Genomic DNA, 23,822 nt, shown 5'->3' on the forward strand with positions numbered 1-23,822 from the left:
TCCTGTTCTTAGGGGAAATGGTTTTAGTTTTTGCCCATTGAGTATGATGTTGGCTGTGGGTTTGTCATATATGGCTTTTATTATGTTGAGGTATGATCCTTCAATTCCCACTTTGCTGAGAGTTTTTATCAACAATGGGTGTTGGATTTTGTCAGATGCTTTTTCTGCATCAATTGATATGACTATGTGGTTTTTATCTCTCAATTTGTTTATGTGATGTATTACATTTATTGATTTGTGGATATTGTACCATCCTTGCATCCCTGGGATAAATCCTACTTGGTCATGGTGTATGATCTTTCTGATGTACTGCTGGATCCAATTTGCTAAGATTTTGTTGAGGATTTTGGCATCTATGTTCATGAGGGATATTGGCCTCTAATTCTCTTTCATTGTGTTATCTTTATCTGGTTTTGGTATTAGGGTGAGTTTTCACAGTAAGTACATTTTTTTTGCTGAGCATACAGTTTAATCAGCAGTTACATATATTCAAAGTTCATTTTTATTGGCTATATCAAGAATTTATTAGTAGTTTTGACATGTTTGTGTATGCATATTTTTATTTATCTTTCACTGCCATATAACTTTTATAAGGCATACATATCTTAAGTGGATTTTTACACACACACACATACACAGTATATATTTAATTGCCATCCAGATCAAGAAAGTCCCTCATACTCCTTCAAAGTCAGTATTAACTTATATTTTGAGCAAATTTCTTATGGTATGCTTTTGTTCAATTGAATCGATGAAAGGAAAGATTTAGTAAAATACAAAATATTACTTGAATGTTTTTAATTTTATTCTAAGATGTTAAATTTGCTTGAGTGTTTTCTTCTTGAATCCTTTGAAAACAGATTATAGAAAGAGTTATTGAGACTTGTTGATTTAGTAACTGTCACATTGTTATATTTTATTTCCTAAGGTATTTGTGGAATTTGTGGTATTTGTTAACATAATTTTTATAGTAGTATAATAAATGATGGTTGTGAAATTTTTAGGGAAGTGTTACACCATCTTTAATATAAGCATTAAAAGTTCTGTAGATTGTAGTTTTCTGTTTATATAGTTTGTGCTAATAATTCATTTTTCATAGATGTCTTAATTTTTAATTATTTCTAAATATGTTATAGCAATATATAAAGAAGTACTTACTTTTTGTCTGGAACTGAGGAAAGTACATATTGATTTAACAGTTTGACAGTTGAAGATTTAGATTGCTCTTTTTGGGATGTATTGTTTTTTCCTCCAAACCTTCCCTTTATGTAGCTTGATCAATCTGAATTTATTTCAGATAGACTCAATACCTAATTTTGATTTTGTTTATAACATGAACATATCATTCAATATGAAAAAATGATAATTGACCCTGGCTGGCATGTTTCAGTGGTTAGAGCATTGACCTACGCACCGGAGGGTCTTGAGTTCAATTCCCAGTCAAAGGCACATACCTGGGTTGCAGGTTCAGTCCCTATCCCAGGTCAGTGCTCATGTGGGAGGAGGTAACCAATCTATGTGTCTCTCTCACATCAATGTTTCTCTCTCCCCTCCCCCTTTTCCTTTCACTCTCTCAAAAAAATCAATGGAAAAATATCTTGACTCCTCGGGTGAGGATTAAAAAAAAAAAGGTAATTACATGGCATAGATTGCTTGAGGTTGGCGGCAGCCTACCCTGGGGATTCCATGAATCCTGAGCATACAGAGGGACTCAGGGATTCAGTGTCCCAGCACACCTGTAATGTACACACAGTATGTGCAATAGCAAACAGGCCTGTGACTCTGATGTAAAATGCCTAAACGGTATCTTTTAATATTGATAAAAGTGACTGATTATATGTTTTGATAATAATTTGGTTTGATGATCTTGCTAGTATATTGATAATGACATAGAACTAGCATTTTAATTAGTTTTACTTGTTTCATGCCATTTTTCAGATTGGATCTGGTTCCTCTCGTCTTGGAACAGCAACAACTATTAAAGGTAGACATGATCTAACTTGAAAGTTGTCTCTGATTTTCCATTATTTTTTGGCTGTAATAAAGATAACTGAGCATTTTATATTCACCTGTAATAAAAATTATTCTTGAAATTATTTTGTAGATAAAATTATGTATCTGATACTAAAGGTTACTTGATTTAAATTGTTCCCTTTTCATCATTCAAATTTCACAAAGGTATTTGACCATTTGCATTACATTGCATTAATTGTAAATTTTGTTCTATGAAACTTCCTTGCCTTGAGGGAAAATATTTTTGTGGGGTTTAGTGAGATTCATGAAAAATGGAGTAATTTAATGTGAAACCTTTAAATTGGGTGCAATAAGAAAGGGAAAATGTTTTTCTATACATCTGAAAATATGCCTTTTATTTTATACATTTACTAGAGGCCCGGTGCACGAGATTCGTGCACTGGGGGGTGGGGACCCTCAGGCCGGCCTGCACCCTCTTGCAGTCCAGGACCCCTCGGGGGATGTCCGCCTGCCGGCTTAGGGCCTAAGCTGGAAGTCAGACACCTCTCTTGCAGTCCGGGGCTCTTGCAGTCCAGGACTCCTTGCTCCTTACCGCCTGCCTACAGTGGAGGTGGGAGAGGCTCCTGCCACTGTTGCTGCGCTCGCCAGCCGTGAGCCCAGTTTCTGGCTGAGCGGTGCTCCCCCTGTAGGAGTGCACTGACCACCAGGGGACAACTCCTGTGTTTAACGTCTGCCCCCTGGTGGTCAGTGCATGTCATAGCAACCAGTCGTTCTACCATTTGGTCTATTTGCATATTAGGCTTTTATTATATAGGATTTCAAATAAATTTATATTATTTTAATCTTACAATTTTGTAGCTTACTAATTTGCCCTGGGAAATTTATGTTGTTTCGATTTCAATTTTCATTACAAAAAACACAACTGCTTCTTTTTAAAGAAATAGTTTTATTAGCTAACAATATAAAGCTTTCCATATTATTTGTTTTTAGTGCTATTAGAATAATTATGTGGTCTGATAGTCTGCTTTTGTAGATAGAGAATACTGACACAGCATATAGTGAACTAATATAGTAGATATCTACTGTACTCTTTGATGTCCTTCCTTGTTATGCCAGTATACAGTCATTATTTTTAATATAGTATCTTCACATGTTTCTCTTAACTTTGTAGGAGATACAGACACTGCTAAGACTTCTGATGATATCAGTTTAAGTCTGGGCCAGAGCTCTAGTCTTTGTAAGGAAGGAAGTGAAGAACAAGGTAAGAACATTATACCTCACAGTGACATGTATTGTGTGGATCAGGGTGAATTTGTAGAATATGCTGCTCACATTTTGGCAGAAGTTTATAACAATTTAATAATTGTTTTTAAAAGAAACTTTAAAGTAAAATTATTTAATAGGATAATAAAACAGATTGCTGTAAGTACTTTTAGCTTTCTGGAATTCAGTTATACATGTTCTGCCAACTAAACGTGAAGAGACAAGTTTTATGAGCATATGCCCTAGAGTGAATATGAGACGGGAGATAAGAATCTGTTATTCCTTTAGTTGGTCAGAGCATCTTGCCTAGCTTAATGATAACCTAGTATATAAAACTGTTGTTTTTCCATTTAGTGTGACCTCTAAATGCCAGCTGCTTCATATCTTGTTCAACAATATGTTTTAATGGAGAAATAACTTGCTGTTGGAGTTTCTGAGAAACTATGTTTGCCTCCAGCATGGTGCCTGCCTCCTCTAGCATATTTTTAATAGAAATTTTGGCTTCAAGTGATTTTTTTCCCTCCTTATTCAACTCAGTCATAAATGAGTATTTTGGATTTTCTTGGAGTTTTCTTTTTTTAAACAACTGCCAGATTTTTCTGTTTGATTTTTAATTTTCAAACATGAAAGGATGGATATGTCATCCTGAATTTTAAGTGGACATTATCCCAGGTTATAATCAGTGAGAAAGAAAATTGTATATTAGCCTGGGGAGAGGAGGGTAGGTAGACAGGCTGATAAAATTTCCTGTATTTAGTTATGAAACTTATTCATGAAATTACAAATAGATCACGAAATTTTGACATTTTCCCATTAATACAGGTCCAATTCCTACAGGTAGATTTTGTTTCTGGTACTTGGAATTTTAAGTTTATCACTGTAACCCTGCTCTTTTAGAATTATAGTACCACAATCATTGTTTATTTGTTTTTGTGGGCTACCCCTGCCAACCTACTCCTCCCTGCCAAAAAATACTCTTGAACATACTGTATGATATGGAAACTATTTTCTCAAAAAGTAAAGGTGAATTGATCCATTTGAGAATTACAGTATCCCTTTTTATAATATTTAATTATCAGAATGTCTCAAAAACTAGGTATCGTAGAAGGGCTAGTGCATTTAGGGGTCATATGTCTTTTTATTTTCTATTTGGGAAGTAAGAATTTTGTAGTGTGGCAGGTTAGGAATTATATACACACAAACATACCCTTGCAGATACATAATGACTAGATAATGATGTTCACTGAGTGCATGTTGTTACCTAGATTAGGGGATAGTAAACTTTCTGTAAACAGATTGTTTTGTAGGCTATAAGGTCTCTCTTGTAACTACTGAACTCTGCATTGTAAAGTGAAAGAGGACATAAATAACACATAAACGAGTGGGCATGGCTTTATCACCTGAGTCATATAGGCCTTAGTTTGTTAACCCCTGGTTTAGGTCTTCTTTTCAGCCTTTATCAGGGATGGGGAACATTCGGCCCAAGGGCCAGATAAGGCCTGAGAGATTATTTGGTCTGGTCTTGCCAAGCATTAGGGGTGAGTTAATTAAATGTTTAACCAAATATAGCAAGCTAATTTTTAAATTGTTAATTTTGTATTGCCTGTTTATGATGTTATAAATATCCAAATGGCCCTTTGCAGCAAAACGTTCCCCACTTCTGTGTTATACACATTCACCCAGTTCCTCTTTAAGCATTTAATATTAATACTTTTATTCTCACTGGTCAGGTGAACATATCATGGCTTAGAGAGGTTACAAGAAACTTGCACCAAAATTACACAGCTACAAAGTGGCAGTCTAGTTTTGAATTATGCTTTTAATGCTATACTATTCTACTTTCATGTAGGTTTATCACCTGCTTTTATCACATATTTTCCCACATAGTTAACATGTAACATATCTAGTATTCATTACGTGCTCAGCACTATTTTATATTATTTTTTTAAGTTATTTTTATTGATTTCAGAGAGGAAGGGAGAGGGAGAGAGAGATAGACACATCAATGATGAGAGAGTATCATTGATTGGTTGCCTCCTGCATGCCCCCTACTGGAGATCAAGCCCACAACCCAGGCATGTGCCCTTGACTGGAATCGAACCTGGGACCCTTTAGTCCGAAGGCCGACGCTCTATCCATTGAGCCCAACCAGCTAGGGCATCAGCACTATTTTAAGTACTGGGAATAAATCACTTACAGTACTGAAAGAGCAGGGAGTAGGAGGATAAGATAGGGAGTTCAGTTTTAGGCATATCAGGTATGAGATGCTGTTAGACCTCTAAGCAGCAATAATCCTATCTAATAAAAGAGAAACATGGTAATTGGCGTACGACCGCTACCCTTCCCATTGGCTAATCAGGGCGATATGCAAATTAACTGGCAGCCAAGATGGCGGCCGGCAGCCAGGCAGCTTGAAACTAACATGAGGCTTGCTTGCTTCAGTGACGGAGGACGCCAGTGTTCCCCGCCTGCCTTGCCGGCCTCTGAGCTGGCAGTTTGAAACATTGTTACAAAAATAGAAGCTAAACAAAACCCCAGAAACCAGCTTTCAGTTAGCCGGGATCTCAGACCTGGAGTTGATACAGAGTTTCAATTGTAGAACCTAAACAAACCAGATACCTGCTTTCAGAAGCGGAGGCCTAAGAGCTGGAGCCTCAGAGCTAAAGCTGGCTCAGAATAAAAAAGAAAAAAAGGAGCAGTTCGGAGCTTCAGTCCCAGCCTGAAAACAGCCCTCGGCCCCTCACCCAGACTGGCCAGGCACCCTAGTGGGGACCCCCACCCTGAAGGGTATGTGACCAGCTACAAACAGCCATCATCCCCTCATCCAGGCTGGCCAGGCACCCCAGTGGGGACCCCCACCCTGATCCGGGACACCCCTCGGGGCAAACCAGCCAGCCCTCACCCATGCACCAGGCCTCTATTCTATATAGCAAAAGGTAATATGCTTCCCAGCACTGGGATCAGCGGAGCCGCGAGGTCTCCCGGCACCGGGATCAGCATGACGGGGCAGCGCCCAAACACCCTGACCGCCCTGTGGCTCTGTGTGTGACAGGGGGCGGGGCCACAACCTCCCTATTGGCCCTGCTCTGTTTGTGACAGGGGAAGGCGCTCCAACCCCCTGATCGGCCCTGCTCTGTGCGTGACAGGGGGGAGCTCCCCAATACCCTGATCAGCCCTGCTCTGTGCGTGACAGGGGGCAGCGCCCCAACCCCCTGATTGGCCCTGCTCTGTGCGTGACGGGGGTGGCGCCGCAAACTCCCCATCGACCCTGCCTTGAGTGTGACAGGGGGCGGTGCCCCAACCCCCCAATCGGCCCTACCCTGAGCGTGACTGAGGGTGGCATCGCAACCTCCCAATCCGCCCTGCTCTGTGCATGACAGGGGGCGGCGCCTCAATTCCCCAATCGGCCCTGCTCTGAGCCCGACCAGGGGCTGCACCTAGGAATTAGGCCTGCCCTCTGCCACCCGGGAGCAGGCCTAAGCCAGCAGGTCGTTATCTCCCGAGGGGTCCCAGACTGCGAGAGGGCACAGGCTGGGCTGAGGGACCCCCCTTCCCCCTCGAGTGCACAAATTTTTGTGTACCGGGCCTCTAGTCCTATATAATAAGAGCCTAATATGCTAAGTGTCTGGTCGTCCAGTTGGCCATTCAACCAATCAAAGCATAATATGCTAATGATATGCTAAGGCTGCTCAACTGCTCGCTATGACGTGCACTGACGACCAGGGGCCAGACAGTCGACTGGTTGACCAATCACTATGACGTGCACTAACCAGCAGGGGGCAGACACTCCGACTGGTAGGTTAGTTTGCTGCTGGGGTCTGGCTGATCGCGATTGAGCAATTAGGGCTGGACATGCCCTGGAGGCCTCCCACAGTCCTCCCTGGCTAGCCAACCTCCCATGTCCCTCCCCAGCTCCAATCGTGCACCGGTGGAGTCCCTTGGCCTGGCCTGCGCCCTCTTGCAATCTGGTACCCCTTGGGGGATGTCAGAGAGCTGGTTTTGGCCCGACGGCAGAACGACTGGTCGCTATGACACACACTGACCTCCAGGGGGCAGACGCTCAATGCAGGAGCTGCCCCCTGGTGATCAGTGCGCTCCCACAGGGGGAGCACTGCTCAGCCAGAAGCTGGGCTCATTGCTGGCAAGCACAGCGGTGGTGGCAGAGACGGGGAACGGGCCTAAGTCATCAGTTGGACATCCCCCGAGGGCTCCTGGACTGTGAGGGGGCGCAGGCCGGCTGAGGGACCCTTCCTCCCCTCATTGCATAAATTTCGTGCACCGGGTCTCTAGTCTATACTAATAAAAGGGTAATATACTAATTAGACCGGGAGACCTTCTGGGAGACCGGCTGGGGAGTGCAGTTGGGGGCCATGAGGCCGGCAGGGGAGGGCAGTTGGGGGCCATGAGGCTGGCAGGGGAGGGCAGTGTGGGGCTGTGAGGCCAGCCGGGGAGGGCAGTTGGGGGCCATGAGGCCGGCAGGGAAGGGCAGTTGGGGGCTATAAGGCCAGCCGGGGAGGGCAGTTGGGGGCCATGAGGCCGGCAGGGGAGGGCAGTTGGGGGCTATGAGGCCAGCTGGGGAGGGCAGTTGAGGGCCATGAGGCCGGCAGGGGAGGGCAGTTGGGGGCTATGAGGCCAGCTGGGGAGGGCAGTTGGGGGCCATGAGGCCAGCTGGGGAGGGCAGTTGGGGGCGAGCTGGCTGGCTGGGAGGGGGGGGGAAGTTGGGGGCAAGCAAGCCAGCAGGCCAAGTGGTTAGGGGAGATCAGGCAGGAAAGCAGGTGTGCGGTTAGGAGCCAGCAGTCCTGGATTGCGAGAGGGATGTCTGACTACTGTTTTAGGCCCCATACCACAGGGCCTAAACCAGCAGTTGGACATCCCTGAGGGGTCCCAGATTGGAGAGAATGCAGGCCCGACTGAGGTACCCCCCCTTCCCTCCCCATCCTCATGTACGAATTTCATGCACTGGGCCACTAGTTCTATATAATAAAAGGCTAATATGCAAATTGACCAAATTGTGGAACAACCGGTCGCTATGATGCACACTGACCACCAAGGGCCAGACGCTCAATGTAGGAGCTGCCCCCTGGTGCTCAGTGTGCTCCCATAGGGGGAGCGCCGCTCAGCCAGAACCTGGGCTCACGGCTGGTGAGCGCAGTGGTGGTAGCAGGAGCCTCCGCAGCAGTTGGACATCCCCTGAGGGCTCCCAGACTGCAAGAGGGTATAGGCTGGGCTGAGAGACTCCTGCCCCGAGTGTACACATTTCGTGCACCTGGCCTCTAGTTAATAGATAATTAGGTAGGTCTGGATTTCAGGTAAGAAGTCTGAGTTCAGGTTGTAAAATTGGGAGTTTTCAGTTTTCAGAAAGTTTCATCATGTCAACTGTAAGGTTGTGTTATCATGAAGTTCATAACAAAGCAAGCCTGCATAGTTGGCCAGCTTGGAGTTAGGTGGCCGGGCTCCCTATTCCAAATCTGTTAGTCTTGGCTACGATCTGGCACCACCTAGTGGCAATTATTCATTCTGGCTTAAATATCAGTTGAGGCTCTTTGGTTTCTCTGGGTGGTTTGGCTTTACAGGACATTGACCTTTAGTTAGTTGGTTAGTTGATTAGCTGGCACTTGTTTTATCAGCATGATTCAGGGTAATTAGGCGAAAACTGAGCATTTGGAAAGGTGCACTCTTCTTTTTCACTTCTAAGGAGTGATTGCCCTCTCCAGCCTCATTCATGTCTTCCCGACTCAAGATCAGAACTTTATTTAGCCCATCCCCATAAGAGTAGGGGGCTGGGTAGAAGATGGGGAAACTAGTTACCAGTATTTCTGAATTTTATTATCATGGGGCCAGAAAAATGAATGAGTTTTCTATGGAAAAGAGAGACTACAGATAGAAAAACGAAAGTTCCAAGGATTGAGCTCTGAACCACTTCAGCTTAGTAAGTCCAGGAGGCTGAACATAACAACTGGTGAGGTAGAAGGAACACCAGCAGTGTTGTGTCCATTGTTTCAGGGTAAGGGATCAGATCAGCTTTGTCAAATGTTGCTAATAAGTGGCAATATTGATAGTTCACCGAAAAAAAAAATACATCATTCTGAGTTATTTTCTTCCTTTTTCTTAAATTAAATCTTTATTGTTCAGATTATTTCAGTTGTTCCTCTTTTTTTCCCCCCATAGCTCCCCTCCACCCGGTTCCCACCCCACCCTCTGCCCTTACTCCCCCGCCCCCCCACTGTCCTCATCCATAGGTTTACGATTTTTATCCATTCTCTTCCCACACCCCCACACCCCTATCCCCGCGAGAATAGTCAGTCCACTCCCTTTCTATGCCCCTGGTTCTATTATAATCACCAGTTTATTCTGTTCATCAGATTATTTATTCACTTGATTTTTAGATTTACTTGTTAATAGATGTGTATTTGTTGTTCATAGTTTGGGTTTTTTTTGTTTGTTTGTTTTTTTGTGCTTTTTTTTTAAAATATATTTTATTGATTTTTTTACAGAGAGGAAGGGAGAGAGACAGAGAGCTAGAAACATCGATGAGAGAGAAACATCGATCAGCTGCCTCCTGCACACCTCCCACTGGGGGTGTGCCCGCAACCAAGGTACATGCCCTTGACCAGAATCGAACCTGGGACCCCTCAGTCCGCAAGCCGACGCTCTATCCACTGAGCCAAACCAGTTTCGGCATAGTTTGTATCTTTACCTTTTTTTCTTCTTCCTCTTCTTAAAGGATACCTTTCAGCATTTCATATAATACTGGTTTAGTGGTGATGAACTCCTTTAGCTTTTTCTTATCTGTGAAGCTCTTTATCTGACCTTCAATTCTGAATGATAGCTTTGCTGGATAAAGTAATGTTGGTTGTAGGCTCTTGGTATTCATCACTTTGAATATTTCTTGCCACTCCCTTCTGGCCTGCAAAGTTTCTGTTGAGAAATCAGCTGACAGTCGTATGAGTACTCCCTTGTACGTAACTGAGTTTCTTTCTCTTGGTGCTTTTAACACATTGTTTGCGGGTAGTTTTTATTGCACGCTAACCAGTGGCGCAGGCCATTTTTGCTAATTTTTTGCGCAAATGGCAACGTTCAGTAAAATTACCATAACTTTAGTTTTACATATTTTTTTCAATGAAACTTTTTGTGATTTACTATAAAATGTATACTGAATTATTTTTCTTAGAATCGCACTGAATGCATGGTGAGGCAGAGAATTGTGTGAAGGGATGACTCTACGCAGTTGAATAGATTACCGTTATACCTGGAAGTACATACATAATTCACCATTGTATGTGTTAGAGACCCAGATTTTGTCCTTTGGAATTCGTATATCTGCATGTTAGCACCCCTTTAGAGCAATAAAAAAGTATAAAAATAAATGTATTTATACGTTACCCGCATTCTACCGCTAGTCTATAAAAAACGTATTAATATGTGTCCCGCGCTCTACTACCAGTCAGCGTAAAACGTATAAATACGTTTCCCGCATACAATGTGTTAAGATTCTCTCTTTGTCTTTTGCTCTTGGCATTTTAATTATGATGTGTCTTGGTGTGGTCCTCTTTGGATTCCTTTTGGTTGGGGTTTTCTGTGCTTCCTAGACTTGTAAGTCTATTTCTTTCACCAGGTAGGGGAAGTTTTCTGTCATTATTTCTTCAAGTAGGTTTTCAATATCTTGCTCTCTCTCATCTTCTGGCACCCCTATAATTCGGATGTTGGTACGCTTGAAGCTGTCCCAGAGGCTCCTTACACTATCTTCATATTTTCGGATTCTTTTTTCATTTTGCTTTTCCGTTTGGGTGTTTTTTGCATCTTCGTATTTCAAATCTTTGACTTGCTTCTTGCGCTCCTCTAGTCTGCTGTTGGGTGTCTGTATAATATTCGTTATTTCAGTCAGTGTATGCTTAATTTCTAGTTGGTCCTTTTTCAGATCCTCAAGGGTCTCACTAGATTTCTTGAGGGTCTCATTAAGTTTATCAGTGGTTTCTAGAAAATTCTTGAAAAACCTTAAAAGTGTGGTTTTGAACTCTATATCCAGTAGTTTGCTTTCCTCCATTTCTGTCATTTGTGTCTTTTTTCTTTGTCTCCGCATTTTTTTTATGCTTCGCTGTGTCGATAGAGTGGCTTTCTATGCTGGTGTCCTCTAGGGCCCAGTGGCTCAGCCTCCCCAGTTACCTGAGGTGGACACTCTTGGTGCACCCCCTTGTGGGCTTTGTGCACAGTCTTGTTGTAGTTAAGCCTTGATTGTTGTAGGTAACACAGGGAGGAATTGACCTCCAGGCCACTTGGCTGTGAGAATCAGCTGTGTCTGCAGCGGGAGAACTTCTGTGCTGGAGACACCCCTCTGGGGCAAGACTTGCTTCCATGGGGCTTTGGTGCTCACTGAGTCTGGTCCCTGAGTGTGTCCTTTATGGATCCGAGGAGCTGCAATCTGGATGGTCCCACTCTGACCACTGGAAACACTGGCTCCTGGATCTCTGAGGAGGTGCTAATCTAGCCTCTGCTTGAGGCTATCCAGCAGGAGCCAGCTGTGAAGCAATGCAAGTTGCCCTGGGGCCTTGGGCCAGCTGCAGTTTGTTAGGTAATTATCAGTTTGCAAAGGGCCAGGATTTTCATATGCAAAAGCCTCCGTGCACGGCTTGGGTGGGGCGGGGTCCCAGGGGATCAACAGGGCAGAGCGAGCAGTTATGTCTGCTCTCAGTCCTGCCCTCAGAGGCCCTGCTTCTCAGTGTCCCGGCAATTGCTGCAAGCACCCCTGAGAGAAAGCTGCCCTCGAGTTCCGACCGATGCCAGACAGTCCAGTTTCTCCCATGTGAGCCTGGGTCCCCAGAGACTTGCCCGGAACTGGAGCTCAGAGCTTGAGATTCCCTCCTGATTGAAAAAGAAAACCCTGCCCTCAGTCGCCAGCCCTCTCCGCATGCGCCTCTGTACCTCTGTATTTTACTTCCGTACCACACCTCCTCTGAGTCTCGGTATGCTTTTCTCTTTCCTTCTAGTTGTAGAATTTCCAGTCAGCCAGCCTTCCTGTGGTTCTGGATGATATCCATTCCATCTTTTAGTTGTATTTTTGAAGTGGTTGTGTGAGGCAGCAATCTCCGGTGTTTACCTGTGCTGCCATCTTGGTTTCTCCCTGAAAACATTTTTAGTGCTTGCATGTTAATAGACCATAATTTTTTCAACCTTTTTTTATTGGAGTTTTTATGCTTTTTATGTTTTTGTTTTTTTTTAAAATATATATTTCATTAATTTTTACAGAGAGGAAGGGAGAGATATAGTTAGAAACATCGATGAGAGAGAAACATCGATCGGCTGCTTCCTGCACACCCCCCACTGGGGAGGTGCCTGCAACCAAGGTACATGCCCTTGACCGGAATCGAACCTGGGACCTTTCAGTCTACAGGCCGATGCTCTATCCACTGAGCCAGACCGGTTTTGGCTGCTTTTTACGTTTTAAGAAGTTTTATCAGAACCTGAATTGAATAATTTTTTGCTAAAACCTTATATGCTTATTTCAATTTATCCTTTAGCAACAATCTGTAGAAATCAATTACAGATCATGGGTGAATAGAATTTTGAAAGGCTTTTGGCTGTATTGCCTGATTCCTTTACAGAGGTTACACCAATTTTTACCACTATGAACAGAATATGAGCATGTCTTTCTTATCCTAAACACCACTAGTAACAATCATTGGGAAAAAAATTAATTAAATGAAAAATAGTATCATTCTGTATTGAGTTAAGCCTGTCTTTGACTATATGACTACCAATAAGAAAAATGTCTAAGAACGCATATTTACTAAAAAGGTTCCTAAAGTCACCTAAAGTTAAACTTTTTATGGTATATTTATTTTGCAATGTTGAAAACAGTGCATGTGCTGAAGTAAGTTTGATTGTCTTTTAAAATGAAAAACTTAAATTTCTGCTTTATTAATGTCATAGGAGGTAGTTGGTCTTGATTGCTGGCATTTTTTAAAAAGTCTTTTGTTGTACATTAGAACTAGCAATTTTTATTTTTTTTATATATTTTTTTATTTTTATTTATTTTTTAAAATATATTTTATTGATTTTTCACAGAGAGGAAGGGAGAGAGATAGAGAGTTAGAAACATCGATAAGAGGGAAACATCGATCAGCTGCCTCCTACTGGGATGTGCACGCAACCCAGGTACATGCCCTTGGCCGGAATCGAACCTGGGACCTCTCAGTCCACAGGCCGACTCTCTATCCACTGAGCCAAACCGGTTTCGGCAGAACTAGCAATTTTTAGCTACTTGTTCAGTTCAGTTTCTGTTCTATAAAATTCATAACCTTGAAATGTGAATATCACAACATTCCATAGTTGCTTGTTAGAGATCATAGAGAGTTTTTAGAAATAACTTTATAATTTCATACTACAAAAAAGTAAATACAGTGCTAACTTTAAAATTTTGATATTTAGAGAATATAAGACCCCAAACATAGTGACAGTTATTTTGGACAAATGATAAGGAACATGGATTTTACTTTTCTTGAAGACTTTTAAAACATAAGATATTTATCTTAGGGGAAATTTTTGTGCTTGTATTGTTAAGATTCTACTGGGAAAAATTTGACTTACTAAAGAATCTATTAGTATAGTTTGTCTATGCAGTTATGACATAAAATTTTTTCTTTTTATTGAACTAACAGCAGATTCAACCATTTTTGTCTGTCAAAAGTGTATTGAAAATTAGCTATTGTGCAGTTTGGTTGTCAAGCTATATTTCAATATAAATTACACTGTAGGTAGGTAGATGGATTTATTTATATTTGAATACGCATTATATATGATAACCTAAGTCACTAATAACTAATCACTTCCCTAACGTAGGGTTAAAGGAATAGTCTCATAAGGGGATATATATTTTTTCATGAGGCATTTTGTTATTGTTGCATCAACAATGAAACAAGGAGATGCAGGTTTTTGCCTCTTAATTGTTTTAATCTTTTCAGTCTTTACGAACATTAAGATATCTTCTTTTTTTTTCCTCCTTGGCTGTTTTTTTAAAAATATATATATTTATTTATTGATTTCAGAGAGGAAGGGAGAGGGAGAGAGAGATAGAAACATCAATGATGAGAGAGAACCACCTATCGACTGCCTCCTGCATGCCCCGTACTGGGGATTGAGCCCACAACCGGGCATGTGCCCTTGGCCGGAATCGAACCTGGGACCCTTCAGTCCGCAGGCTGACGCTCTACCCACTGACCCAAATTGGCTAGGGCAAGGTATCTTATTATATCTTGTGTGGCATTGGTTAGCCTTTTGATTTTTTTTCTTTCTGTTTTTGATGACTAGTTTTTTGTTGATTTGTAAAATCATCGTTAGTTTTAAAAAAATATTTTTGTGTTATGTTAATGAGATAATGATAGCTACTGTTAATTGTGTCAGACACTGTGCTAAGCAACGTATGTCATATCTCATTCAGTGGTACTGCTGGGATTGATATTACATTTTACAAGTGAGAAAGCAGAGGCTTAGAGTGGTAATCCAAGGTTACCCAGTTAGTAAGTTAGAGACAGGGCTCACATAAAGATCTCGGTCTATTTTAAATAAAAGTTTTTGTTGCCTCATTTAAAAATACATATATATTTATTGATTTCAGAGAGGAAGGGAGAGGGGGAGAGAGAGAAATATCAATGATGAGAGAGAATCATTGATTAACTGCCTCCTGCATGTCCTCCATTGGGGATCAAGCCCGCAACCCAGGCATGTGCCCTGACTGGGAATCCAACTGTGATCTCCTTGTTCATAGGCTGACGCTCAACCACTGAACCACCTGGACCAGGCTGTTGCCTCTTAGTTTTTGTTGATAATTTATAGACTCTTTTCTGAGGATATTAGTTCATTTCATTATAGAATGCTGTCTTTGTGCAGCTATGAAACAGAAACCACCTCTTTGGAATGACTGGCCAATTGTTATTTAGTGAATTACTTGAGAAATTGTTTATGCTTGATTAACTGTATCCTGTGAATTCTTTCCATTGTTAAATAGTAAAACTCAGATCAAGAATTTGTGTTAACATTTCCAAATGTGTTTGAAACAGATTTGGCAACTGATCGGAAGCTCTTCCGTTTGGTCTCCAATGATTCCTTCATCTCCATTCAGCCTTCCTTATCCTCTTGTGGACAGGACTTGCCAAGGGACTGCAGCGACAAAGTGAGCCTGCCAAGTCACAGCCACCACCACGTCGATCAGTCTCTGTCTAGCGCCTGTGACACAGAAGTAGCTTCTCTCGTCCCTTTACATTCACACTCGTACAGGAAAGAGCACCGGCCACGAGGTGTACCACGGACCTCTAGCTCTGCTGTGGCTTTTCCAGATACTTCACTGAATGACTTCCCTCTGTATCAGCAAAGACGTGGGTTAGACCCAGTGAGTGAGTTAGAATCTTCCAAACCTCATTCTGGATCCAAAGAATCCTTGGTGGAAAATTCTCGTTTATCTGGGGAATTTCAGCTTGTTGGTGAGCTGAAAAACAGTCATTCTCAGCCACCTACAAAAAGTGGGAAGAGCAAGCCTTTGAAAGCAGACAAAAGTATGGACAGCTTGAGGAGCCTGAGCACACGGAGTAGTGGGTCAACAGAGAGCTATTGCAGTGGAACGGACCGTGACACTAACAGCACTGTCAGCAGCTATAAAAGTGAACAGACTAGCTCAACTCACATAGAGAGCATCTTGTCAGAGCACGAGGAGTCTCCTAAAGTGGGAAAGAGAAGTGGTAGGAGAAAAGAATGCTGTGCCGAACCAGAGGATAAGAGTAGCTGTTCCAGTGACAAAAGGACTAGTAGTGAAAAGACTGCCTTGGAAGTGAGTACAAACAATGAGGCTCAAGAGGCCAAGGATTCGAATACCGCTGATGATGTGCACGATCAGAGAGGTCTCAGCCCCTCTGCATCGGAAGAAGCCAACAAAAACCCCCACGCAAACGAATTCACTTCTCAGGGGGACGGACCCCTGGGGAAAACTGCCGACAGCAAGGAGGAGCAGAGTGATAAGTCTGCTGTTTCAGTGGACTCAAAAGTTGCGAAAGACGGTGGAAAGCAAAAGGAAGGGGATGTAAGACCTAAATCGTCCAGCTTAATCCATCGGACAGCCTCTGCCCATAAGTCGGGCAGGAGACGGACAGGGAAAAAACGGGCCAGCAGTTTTGATGCAAGTCGGCATAGGGACTATGTTTCCTTTCGAGGTGTTGCTGGTACCAAGCCGCACAGTGCCATATTCTGTCACGATGAGGACTCCAGTGACCAGAGTGACTTGAGCAGAGCATCGAGCGTTCAGTCTGCTCACCAGTTCAGCAGTGATAGCTCTTCTAGCACCACTTCCCATTCGTGTCAATCTCCTGAGGGAAGATACAGTGCTCTCAAGACTAAACATATCCCTAAGGAAAAGGGCACTGACTCTGAGCACACACACAAAGCTCATTTGGGTCCTGAAGGAACTGGCAAAAAGCGGACAACACGTCGGACTTCTAGCACAAATAGTGCCAAGACTCGGGCCCGAGTGCTGAGTCTGGACAGTAGCACAGTAGCATGTTTGAATGACTCCAATAGGCTAATGGCACCCGAAAGTATAAAACCCTTAACCACTTCAAAGTCAGACCTCGAGGCCAAAGAAGGAGAGGTGCTAGATGAGCTGTCTTTATTGGGACGGGCTTCCCAGTTAGAGACAGTCACTCGATCTAGGAATAGCTTGCCAAGCCAAGTTGCATTTCCTGAAGGTGAAGAGCAAGATGCAGTCAGTGGAGGTAAGTAAATTACAGGAAGAGATTTCCCAAGAGTCATTGCAGTTATTGGTACTATTGAAATATACTTTGTGTTAATATCTCCCCTTCCACTAATTTATTAAAATAGACTTTTCCTGAAGAAGAAGGTGCTTATCTTAGAAAAGGTTTTGGTATGAACATCAAGAAAGTATTTTTTGAGTTGTGTTCTTTGAATATACCAGTTTGTTCTTAATGGCATTCACCGTTTCTAGGCCAGTTGCCACCTGTTAATATTTTATTAGGAATAATAAAAATTGGTCCTCTTTCTTCTTTGTGTAGCAATAGCAACAATAAAATGTAGAATTTCATTAGGGCACCAAACTATCTTTACTTATTTCTTATATATTGTATACTGTGTGCCACTAAACTTAAATCACTCAACTTGTTAATGTGAGATTTTCCCCAAACATTACTTTAGCTCTGACTATGTACTTTGAAACCTTGAATCTCCTTTAATGTCTGTCTCTTTGGTTTTATTTTTCTGTTCTCAAGTTTTAGGCATTAAGAACAGTTTTTTTTTCTTGTAACTTTATACTTTTCTTAAAGTTTATTAAGTTGATATTTGTAGTTTATATTGGCCTTTAGTGTCTATTAATGGTATATGATGCTCCCTGTGGTTAATAGTGATAGTGTTTTGGTTAAAATAATAGCTTATTTATTTCAGATTTATGGGAAATTGTGCAAAATGTGATAGGTGATTTTATATTATCAGTATGTTTTGGCCATTTTGCTTATTTAAGAGTTGTTTCTTGCTGTTTCCTCCTGCCCAGAATTGTTTGTTTATTCTGTTCTGGTTATTATGGAGCCTGGTCCTTGACTACAATGAGAAGAGGGAAATCACTGTAACTTCTTTAACCCCCAACCCCATTCTTTTTATTCATATCTTTAGTTTTAAAGCTTATAGTCTGTTGATATAATAACAATCAGTCTTATTAAAAGGTATGCTCAGTTTTTTTGTTTGGACAAGCATTCTGAAATATAAGGACATGCTTTTTCTCTCAAAGAATTCTAATTTCACCCAGAGTATTTAAAAAGTCCATATTGTGGCAAACGTTCTGTTGTTTCTTTTGGTATATTTTCTAACAAAGATGAATTTCTAATGAGAACGTAAGAAGATTGATCGTTAGTAACTAAGGAAGAAAATAGTACATCTAATCTAAATATTGAGAACTAATTACATTTGAAGTACTTATAACCATGCTTCGGGTATCTGACATGGATTTCATTCTGTTCTTTGTAAAAGGTCTGATTTGTTTTCAGTGATTTCTCATACAGATCATATCAGATATGTTCATGACATACAAGAAACCACGAGTTTTAAAATATAGCTTAATTTTTTAAGTTGTCATTAAAATAAATTGTAAGAGTGAATGTGCTGTGGGAGAAAAATATTGCTGTTCTAAATATTGCTGAAATGTAAATACTAAAAAATACATAAAAGAGCTATAATAAATTTTTATGTCTTTGTATTTAAAATGTCATTTCCTTTTCACAGGGATTGTAAAGTGTTTTGTTTTTTAGGAAAAGTTATATGGAAGATGTTAATTGTTTCTTGTTGCAGATCTTTGACTAATATGTATCAGTTTTTGTTTTCTTTTGTGTACTTATTAAAAAATAACCCACACAAATAAACCATTGATTGTTAGTAAGAAACAAAATACTGAGCTAAAAATGTTTATGCATTTTGGTGGAATAAATGTAATAGTCTGTGGGTTGTTAACACATTGTATGCGGGAAACGTGTTTACACGTTTTACGTATTTATACGTTCTACCAGTGTAGTAGAGCGCGGGACACGTATTAATACGTTTTTTATAGACTAGCGGTGGAATGCGGGTAACGTATAAATATGTAAACTAAAGTTATCGTAATTTTACTGAACGTTGCCATTTGCGCAAAAAATTAGCAAAAATGGCCCGCGCCACCTCTTAGCGCGCGATAAAAACTACCCGCAAACAATGTGTTAAAAAACATTGTTTGCCACAGGAAGGCATTGTAGAGACTATTTTATTCGAGCTTCAGTGGGTTTAGAATAAAAATATGAGCATAACTGAACTGCTTAAATGTGTTGAGGATTTATAGTTACATGGATTTCATCATATTTTATTGTTTGGGCTTTTTAGAAAATTGGAGGTAGTGGGAGGGGTTGTGTTGGTTCTCATTATTTAAAAATTACACAGCATCTCCAATACTTGCTAAAAATTTGTTTATTTTTGCATTAATTGTTAACAGTCCTGTCTGACAATTTAGGAGGAAATTTTCTGGATTACCATTCTGCCTTCTATACTGTACTCCTGAAATGTGTCAACAAAACAGAGGATGCTGCTTACCATTCATATGCCTATACCTAAGCCATAAGTAGTTTTATCCTAATATATTGTGAGGTGTCGATGAGTTCTCCAGTTTTTAAGCTGAATGGTGTTGGTAATGGAATTTAGGAAATGTACTTTAAAGCCTAAAATAAAATACTCTAAAATAGGAGTTAATCTAACACAGTGACATGAAGTCACACTTATTAGTGTATGGGCACCACTGTAGTCCTGGCTCTAGGAAAACTACTTACCTTCTCCAAGCGTCTGCCTCCTGATGTTTCATTGTGTTGATCAGAGCATCTATCGCATAGGGCTCTTGTGAGGAGTAAAGGAGTTACTATGTGTAAAATGCTTAGAACTGTATCTGGCACATAGTAAATGTTTGAGTGCTGCTATTACTATTATACAGGCCAGTTTATTATGCTACTCAAATGTATCCTATTTTTAAAGTAGAAGAAAATGATATAGAAATAAATTAGAGATATTCTAATTGTGCCATTGTGAAACTCAACAGTAGTAAAATACTATCTGAAGTCCTAATTTGTTACATAATAAAACAGGAAAACATTTTTATAACATCTAATCCTATCTAATAATAGACAAATAATTGACCATACCTTCACTACGCCTCCCATTGGCTAATCAGCGTGATATGCAAATTAACCCAACCAAGATGGCGGCCGGCAGCCACGCAGCTGAATTGAGCAGGAGGCTTGATTGCTCCAGTGATGGAGGAAGCCAAGGTTCCCTGCCTGCTGCGGCCTGGCTCTGAGCTCCAAAAGCAACAAAGTTTAAATTATAGAAACTAAAAAACCCCCAGATACCTGCTATCAGCAGGCTGTGGCCACAGAGCTGGAGCGAGTAGGAGCCAGCTCTGAGCTGCAGTGACAGCAACAAAGTTTCAACTATAGAAGGTGAATAAATCCCAGAATAAGAAGATAAAAGAAAAAAAGGAGTGGCTGGGAGCTTCAGTCACCGGCCAGCCTGAAAACGGCCCTCAGCCCCTCACCCAGACTGGCCAGGCACCCCAGTGGGGACCCCCACCCTAAAAGGGGTGTGGCCAGCCTGAAAACAGCCATCAGCCCCTCATCCAGACTGGCCAGACACCCCTCATCCAGGCTGGCCAGGCACTCCACCTGCCATGGAGGCTTCCACCACTGCTGCTGCGCTTTCCAGCCATGAGTCCAGCTTCTGGCTGAGCAGTGCTCCCCCTGTGGGAGTGCACTGACCACCAGGGGGCAGCTCCTGTGTTGAGTGTCTGTCCCCTGGTGGTCAGTGTGCATCATAGCAACTGGTTGTTCCACCATTCGGTCGATTTGCATATTAGGGTTTTATTATATAGGAAATGCAAATTCTTTTTTAACTCAAGTCACAGCTAATGATTTTGTTGTAATTTGCTGTTTGTTGGTTTACTTGTGAAAAAGAGTAGTCCTTTACAATGTTTTCACAGATGAAAATTTCTGTAATTCTGAATGAATGCTTAGCAGTTGTACAGTAGATTCTTGTCGTTCTTTGGCCTCCAAGAAAATGGTGCTTATAGAAGTTTGTTTACGTATTAGAACAAAATCTTTGCATGCTGATGACTAGCATCATCTTTTGACATGGAAAGTAAGAAAGGGAAAAATGTATAGAGAAAATGGCTAAAACATATCAAATATTTTTGCAAAATCATTTGAATGTTTATTTTTTCATACAGTACCTTTATTCTTAAGTCATTTTTTTTACTTTGAACAATATTTCAGAATGTTTGCATATATCTTTTATTTTTCTGAGTTGTACATACTAGTATACTTGTTTCATACTTTCATTATCTTTAGTGTCTCTTTCTCTACTAACGTTTGCTTCTAATCTGTTAGAGGTACCAAAATACATTTTATTTTCATGATCTTCCCAAGTTTACTACATTTTTTTTTACAATAAACATTCCCCACTGAAAGTAATACCTTTTAAAATAGTTTCTTCTGTCTAAATTTTTATTAATTCATTTAATAGCAATTGAGCTATCACAAGAGTCCAGCCATTCCAGTATATTACAAGAAGTAACTTATTACATACTAGAGGCCCAGTGCATGAAATTCGTGCACTGGAGGGGGTTGTCCCTCAGCCCAGCTTGCACCCTCTCCAATCTGGGACATCCCTCTCTCAATTCGGGGACTGATGGCTCCTAACCACTCACCTGCCTGATTGCCCCTAACTGCTTCTGCCTGCCGGCCTGATCACCCCCAACCGCTTCCCTGCCGGCCTGATTGACACCTAACTGCTCCCCTGCCGGCCCGATTGCCCCCAACTGCCCTCCCCTGCAGGCCTGGTTGTCCCCGACTGCCCTCCTGTGCCAACCATCTTGTGACGACGTGGGGCGCGGCCATCTCATGACGATGTGGGGTGGCCATCTTGAGACACGAAGGTGTGAGGGTCAGTTTGCATATTACCTCTTTATTATATAGGATGAATCCTTTCACTAAGCAATCAGCTGTATGATTGACATTGTTTTAAAGTGGCATCTTATTCTATGCATATTATGATTATAACTTTACAGTTTTTGAGATAGAATATGTAAAACCCTTACCTCTTACCTTACCAGATTTTGCTCTTTTGTGCATCCCAGCCATCCTGAAAGTATTTTAGTGCCTTTTAATGCTTCCCTGTTTTCATTCACAGAGTAAAACACACTGAGGGTCTGTTGTTTAATACTCCATATGAAAATAAATAGTTGCACTAAAATAATTCAATACAGAATGTGTAGAATTTTCCTTAACTCATTAAGATAAATGGAGGTAACTCCTGAGGAAGGAGGTGTGTATTGTGGATTTTTCTTCTTTATCTTTAGGAATAGATAGGGTCACAGCTGTCTAAAATGGCCAAGGATATCTGTTCCTTGTGCATGAATTGATGCCTTTAGGAACTCAGTAAATATTTAAACTTAATTGAAAGATTGTATCACTATGTCAGAAGTAAAGAGTTAATTATCTGAAGTTTTCTCTTAAACTTACTTTGATGGTAACACACTCTCTTGAAGTTTTCTTAAAATAAAGAAGTGACTTGAGAAGTTGTTAAGACTCTTGTAATTAAAAAAATATGTTAAAAATCACATTGTTTAAATACATGTCCTTAAAAATATTTCATATGTCTTGTCATTTATGGTCTTTTAATCACTTGAATATTTGTGACTTTTTTCTCTCTTTTCTACACATGCATAAAATTTAGTTGTCCCGAGAGTGCTGAATTTTTACTATTTGTTTTTTATGCTCTATTTTATAGTTACTTTATCTTTTTGGTCAGGGAAATACTGAGTTTTAAGCAATGTCAAAATATCAACTTCAAAATCTGGTTTTAATAGTTTTCTCTGTCCTGGTCTGCTTTCCTAGTTTAAAGATTTTGTTGTTTTCTTTTATAAAATTAAAGGATTCTAAAAGTTTATTGCATTTGGATTGCAGAAGTGAATTTCCATTAAGCTTGGTTATAACTTATGTGACTGAATATACTTATGGCAAATTATTTTAAGCTTTAAAAACACATTTCTTTCCTTGGCTCTAATAGAACTGGACTCCCTGTGGACCCTATTTCAAGTAGAGTTGTTTTGTATAAGTAGTATATTCCCAGGGGCATGGCTTAGTCTTATTTGTTGTAACCACAAATAGCATAATGTTTTCAGTTGAAAGTGTGATCCCATCTACCCGTTAAGGTAATTGCTATAGTAAGCTTTGAAAATTCTTTTAGCATTAGATGTTTACACACTGACTATTACAGAGGAGGATATAAGCATTAGCCATAACTCCATTTTAAAAAAAAATATTTTATTGATTTTTTTACAGAGAGGAAGGGAGAGGGATAGAGAGTCAAAAACATCGATGAGAGAGAAACACTGATCAGCTGCCTCCTGCACATCTCCCCACTGGGGATGTGCCCGCAACCGAGGTACATGCCCTTGACTGGAATCGAACCTGGGACCCTTGAGTCCGCAGGCCGACGCTCTATCCACGGAGCCAAACCGGTTAGGGCGCCATAACTCCATTTTTAATACATTGTTCTATGGATGTCTAAACTTACATCTTGATGTGTTATATCTAAGAAGTACTAATATCTAGTGATTTTGCAGATAACAAAATATAAATGGTGTGTGTTAATAGCAAAAAGAAATGCATATTTTGAAAAAGCCAAAGAATATTTTGATTGTAAATGGGCACAGTAGTTTTTCTTTTCGTCCGTGCTATGTAATAACTAGCTTTTGATTAAAATTAAATCCATTAAGTCTTCAGTAGAAGGAAGATAATAAATAAAACTTTCCTATTAACCTTTTTCCTAGACTCAGTATTCACTGTTAACATACTCCATTTTTCTCCAAATTCTTCTGAATAATGTTAGTATATTCTGTGCATTAAATGATCCTCTATAAATTATATCTGTGTAAATTTTATTCTGCTATTTTGGCTGAAACAAAATATCTCAAACTAGAGAGAATGCTTGAAAGTTTCTCAGTGAAGTGAACTGACCTGTAAATTGAC

At 40.8% G+C, this 23,822-nt stretch overlaps 1 protein-coding gene across 12 annotated transcripts in view; it reads left to right on the plus strand.

Moving 5' to 3' along the window:
* The window catches only part of PCNX1 (pecanex 1), a 172,284-nt gene that overhangs the window by 49,986 nt on the left and 98,476 nt on the right, over nt 1-23,822 (plus strand). For 9 of the 12 annotated variants that reach the window (XM_036311608.1, XM_036311602.1, XM_036311566.1 and 6 more), the window contains 3 exons: nt 1,939-1,984; nt 3,146-3,235; nt 15,291-16,991. In XM_036311608.1, coding sequence (XP_036167501.1) covers nt 1,939-1,984; nt 3,146-3,235; nt 15,291-16,991 — 1,837 coding nt within the window. The remainder of the gene's footprint in view (nt 1-1,938; nt 1,985-3,145; nt 3,236-15,290; nt 16,992-23,822) is intronic. The other 3 variants (XM_036311617.1, XM_036311626.1, XM_036311557.1) reach the window with 2 other exon arrangements.

Source organism: Myotis myotis, unplaced genomic scaffold (assembly GCF_014108235.1).
Source record: "Myotis myotis isolate mMyoMyo1 unplaced genomic scaffold, mMyoMyo1.p scaffold_m19_p_1, whole genome shotgun sequence".
Lineage (NCBI taxonomy): Eukaryota > Metazoa > Chordata > Mammalia > Chiroptera > Vespertilionidae > Myotis > Myotis myotis.